General features: G+C 46.8%; 1 protein-coding gene across 1 annotated transcript in view; it reads left to right on the top strand.

Moving 5' to 3' along the window:
- Positions 1-4,169, top strand: part of CAPN5 (calpain 5) — a 92,730-nt gene extending 88,561 nt beyond the window's left edge. Inside the window, exons 13-14 of the mRNA XM_025202059.1 lie at positions 1,334-1,470; positions 2,166-4,169. Coding sequence (XP_025057844.1) covers positions 1,334-1,470; positions 2,166-2,348 — 320 coding nt within the window. The 3' untranslated portion in view covers positions 2,349-4,169. The remainder of the gene's footprint in view (positions 1-1,333; positions 1,471-2,165) is intronic.
- Positions 4,170-4,444: the final 275 nt, after the last annotated feature.

The raw sequence follows: 4,444 nt of genomic DNA, 5'->3' as shown, positions 1-4,444 counted from the left end.
CTGAACCCAGCACCTGATCCCAGCATGCGATGCTGGGCCCCAAAGGCCCAATCTGGGTGTGGGAGGTGGAAAGGGGCAGTGCCAGGCCCCCAGGACTTAATACCAATGTGCAGGGGGTGGGAGGGGGCAGTGCCAAGTCCCCAGGGCCCAACCCCAGTGCTCAGGGCAGGGAGGGGGTGATGCTGGCCTCCAGGGACTATCTGACCCACACCGAGTCTGTACCACTCATCTAGGTTGATGTTGAGTACCACTGCTGTAGACAAACATCTGGCTACGAGTATGATTTAGAGTCTAGACCGTAATCCTGCAAATCCTTCAGTACATGTTAGACCTCAAGCATGTGTCTAAGCTCATTGGCACAAGTGGGTCTAATACACACTGAAAGTATAACATTTGCCCAAGTGCTGTCAGGATCGAGATGTAGATGATGCAAATAATTTTTTTTTTCTGCGATTCTCTGATTCTGGGACTGGAAGCATCAGGGATGTTGGGTTAACTCCAGCAGGGTGAGGAGTCAAGGACCAGGAGCCAGGGCCTGAGTCAGCCAGGCAGAAAGCTGGAGGTGAAAATGGACCAGGAGCTGTTCACAACCTAGAAGCCCCATGTGTTGAGCGTAGATCATGTGCTGGGACAGTCCCTTGAAGTGAAATAGCTGGACCAAAGCTTTTCTTGCTACCCAGCTAGGAGAGTAGCTCGTTAGGCGCTGGAGCAGAGGCTTAACCCTTGGTGGTACTGTGCTGAGCAGAACAACGGGGCAAGCACTCCGGTCCAAATGAGCTTTTCTTTCTCACTGAGGTGTGTAGCACTGGCAGCCAGGTGGGCCCTTCATGTCTCTGCAATGTGTCCCTCAGTTTGGTCTGCACTTCTCTGAGTGACTGTCAAGGTTTTCCAAAGGGATTTTGGGTGTCCAGCTGGAGTCAACTTATAGTTGACATAACTATCAGAACGTGAGGAGAATTTGCTCACTGGGAATCAGGGATCTGTGAAGTATTTCAGGTTGGATCATCCAAAATCTCTAATTCTACTGGAACACCTTGGCCTAAGTGTTGCAGTGATGTCATTTCGCTGCTTGGGAAGCATTGCCAAGCAGTTGCTCAACCACTGGCTCCGGCACAAGGCTGGCAGCACACGTGAGATGAATGAGATTGAGCGCTGTACATCTGTAGGTCTTAAAGAGCATGGCCAAGGTGATCATGCATCACTGTCCCGCTTGATCAGGGCTGGTTGCCTGCCTTCATTTGTGGGTTGTAGGGTATAACCACTGCACAAAGGACCCCAGGACCAAAGGAGAACGTTAGTTTCTGCCAGACATTAATTCTCTTCCTTTTGCCAGCTGCTGACCCATACGTGATCATTAAATGCGAAGGTGAAAAAGTTCGATCTCCAGTGAAGAAAAACACCCTCTCTCCAGAGTTTGACATTAAAGGGCTCTTCTATCGCAAGAAGCCAGGACAGCCCGTCATTGTTCAGGTAATCAGGGGACAGTCTCTAGGCCATGAGTAGTGACAGCTATTTCTGATTCTTCTGCTTAGGCCAGTTCCTTAAATCTTTCTGTGCCTCAGTCCCTTTATCTGGGCAGTAGGTACATTGACCTCACTGGGGTCTTGCAAGGTTTGGTTATTTAACAGTTGAGAGCCACAGAAGTTAAGTACAAAGTGTTATTTTGCCAGGCTCTTCACCTGAAAGCTGGGCTTAAGGACATGTCATGCATCATGGAGGTCTTCCTGGCCACAATTTCAAACCTTTTCTCAGACAAATCAGCTTTCCCTTTTAAGACACATGCTCTGATTTTGCAGGGCTGAGTCTGCGAGGAAAGGTATATGTGGTGTGCAAGTAAGTATGGTACTTACGGAGCAATATTACTGGCTTTGTCCCAGTCCCCTATCTGTAAAGTGAAAACAACAGCACTTTCTTCTTCCCAACCTGTATTGTTTGGTGTATTTTGATTGTAAGCTCTTACAAGCAAGGTCCATCTCGTGCCAGGTGCATGTACAGCACCATGGAGCCCCAGACATATTTGTGAAGCCCCTGGTGTTGTAATGGAGATAGTACAATAGAGCTGGAAAGACAGCCCTATGTGTCCTAGCTTCATGTTCACGGACCAACCTGGAAAGAGCTTGCGTGGCCCACAAGTCACACCCCCCATTTGTGTTTTGCTTCCCTAGATCTGGAACCACAACCTTCTGAGTGACGAGTTCCTGGGTCAGGTGGCTCTAACAGCTGATCCCAATGACGTCCAGTCCATACACACCTTACATCTCCAAGACAAGGGCAACAAGCAGTCCAACGACCTTCCAGGAACCATTGCCGTGAAGCTTGTCAGCAGTAGCATCCTCACCAATGTCTAGCTACTCACAGACTCTTCTTCTAGGGCCATATATGTGTATACATTATATACAGCATATATACTGTCTGCAAGTTGTATGAACTATGCATGCATCCCAGTTAAAAGGGCCAGTCTTGTGTTTTCAATGTTTTAAGAAAAAAAAGAAAAGGTGCCTTTTTGGGGAACCAAAACCATTTTTTTCTTCAGATGAGGCATCCTTTGCAGCCCATACTAAAGAAGTGTGTGCTGGTGTGACAGGGCTGAGCGTGTAATACATTCTGTGACAGCCAGAGCGAGATGCCACAATGCTGTTTGTTTACATGGGGGTGTCCCACACACGCACACGCAAGCGGACCTCTTGGTCCTCCCAAGCACTATGCATCTTAAGTCAACCTGCTTGGGTTTTAGACAGCCATATAGACCGTCATTTCCACCAGAGTCTCATTTGCATCATGTATCTGTAGAAACACATTCAAGAAGTAGATAACAGTTGACCTGGAAGTTTGTATGTGTTCTTAGCATGGGTTTGTACATTGGCCGTAAGGCAACCAGATGAAGAAAGTATCAGGGTATTTCCACAGTCTTTCTAAAGTCCAGCCAAACTGGTACCGCTTGACAAGACAAAGATCATGGATGTTTCATCTAGGATCTGCTGTCTCCACATGATCTATCTTGCCAAGTATCAACCCGAGTCTTTCACTGATAACTGTGAGAGTGGGATATGGAAAAAGCCAACATCCATAGCAATTTGGACCCCACACAGCACAGAGCAGGTAGCCAACAGTGGCATACCAAGGTCCAGCAAGAGACTCCATGTTCAGACAAAGGGGATACCGAGGCATCGGTCATGAAAGCCTGAAGCTAGCAGAGCCGGTGTTTGGAGAGCGTTGCTCAGTAGAGGCCATCTCAACCACCTGGTACAGGTTTTCAGTGTGTAATTTGAATACCCAGCACCTCTATCCTTCATAATTTTTTACAAACTAGACCTAATTCTTCTCTTAGGTGTTTTTATACTGGCATTGTAGCTTCTACCTTGCCACGAAGGAAGGAAGAGGAAAACTGGTCCTAGCACGCCTTGAAAAGACAAGGACATAATTCATTGTAGAGGCTGGTTATCACTTTTAATCACCAGTACACTGATTACTTATTTGAGAGACCCCTCCTTATTGGAGCTGGCTCACCTTGAAGTATTTCACAGATACTGACAATTCTGCTGTGTCTCTGGGCCTTGATCTGCCATCTGGTTTACCATGCAAACTATATTAAAGTTGTGTCATTTGTTCCCATTGGTAGCAGAACTGGACTCTTTTTAGGGGATCATTTTTGGGAAGCAAAGCAGTGGATCCTAGTCTCTTCCTTGAATGTCTGGCAAAGGCAGGTTTCAATGCATTACAGTTTTCTCAATGTGCCTTTAATAATTGTAAGATGGGAGAATTTTCCTTTTAAACCTTCTAAGTGGTTAACGAGAACCAAGCCTTTTGCTGTTGGCCACAGGCAACATATGGAGATGAGTATTGTACTGCTTCATGGACAGACATTGATAACTTTGTTTTATAAATTGGTTTAGGACAGCTTTAGAAATGGTGTTTCACCCCCGGACCAACCTGAGTCGTATTTCAATGGGTAAGTAAAGCGGAATGAGCCCTTTCATCAGAACAGGCAATTTTGTGCCTGAAGCACTACATTTCTGCGTTGATTTGGCAAGACGGTTTTTCAAGATGCACAAAGTCCTGCTAAACGGGTGATTTTCCTACCACGTGGAGTATGTTTCCTTCATTCTCAGTTCAACTACATGTGCTTCAAGAAGCAGCCAAAGTAGCTCAACAGAGGTCTTTATTAGCGGGGTGCCCCTTTCCAGTGTACAGCTTTCCAGAGCAATGGCATTAATCTGTTGTGGGTATTGCTGGCACATTGGGCTGTTTGGTGATTTGCTTAGGCCTTACTTGTGGTTCTGCAGGATTGGAGGCAGGTTCTGACCCGCAGCATCCCCCCGCCATGTGCTAACCATTCCTGCATGGTGTTGAGCATCCTCAGCTCCCACCAATATACCATTGGGAACTGTAGGCGTTCAGTACTTTTGACACTGGGGCTTTACTTCCCAGATCTGAAGACCTCCAG

The sequence above is a fragment of the Alligator sinensis genome, unplaced genomic scaffold, assembly GCF_000455745.1.
Source record: "Alligator sinensis unplaced genomic scaffold, ASM45574v1 scaffold1008_1, whole genome shotgun sequence".
Lineage (NCBI taxonomy): Eukaryota > Metazoa > Chordata > Crocodylia > Alligatoridae > Alligator > Alligator sinensis.
This window is presented reverse-complemented; position numbering and strand designations above follow the sequence as displayed.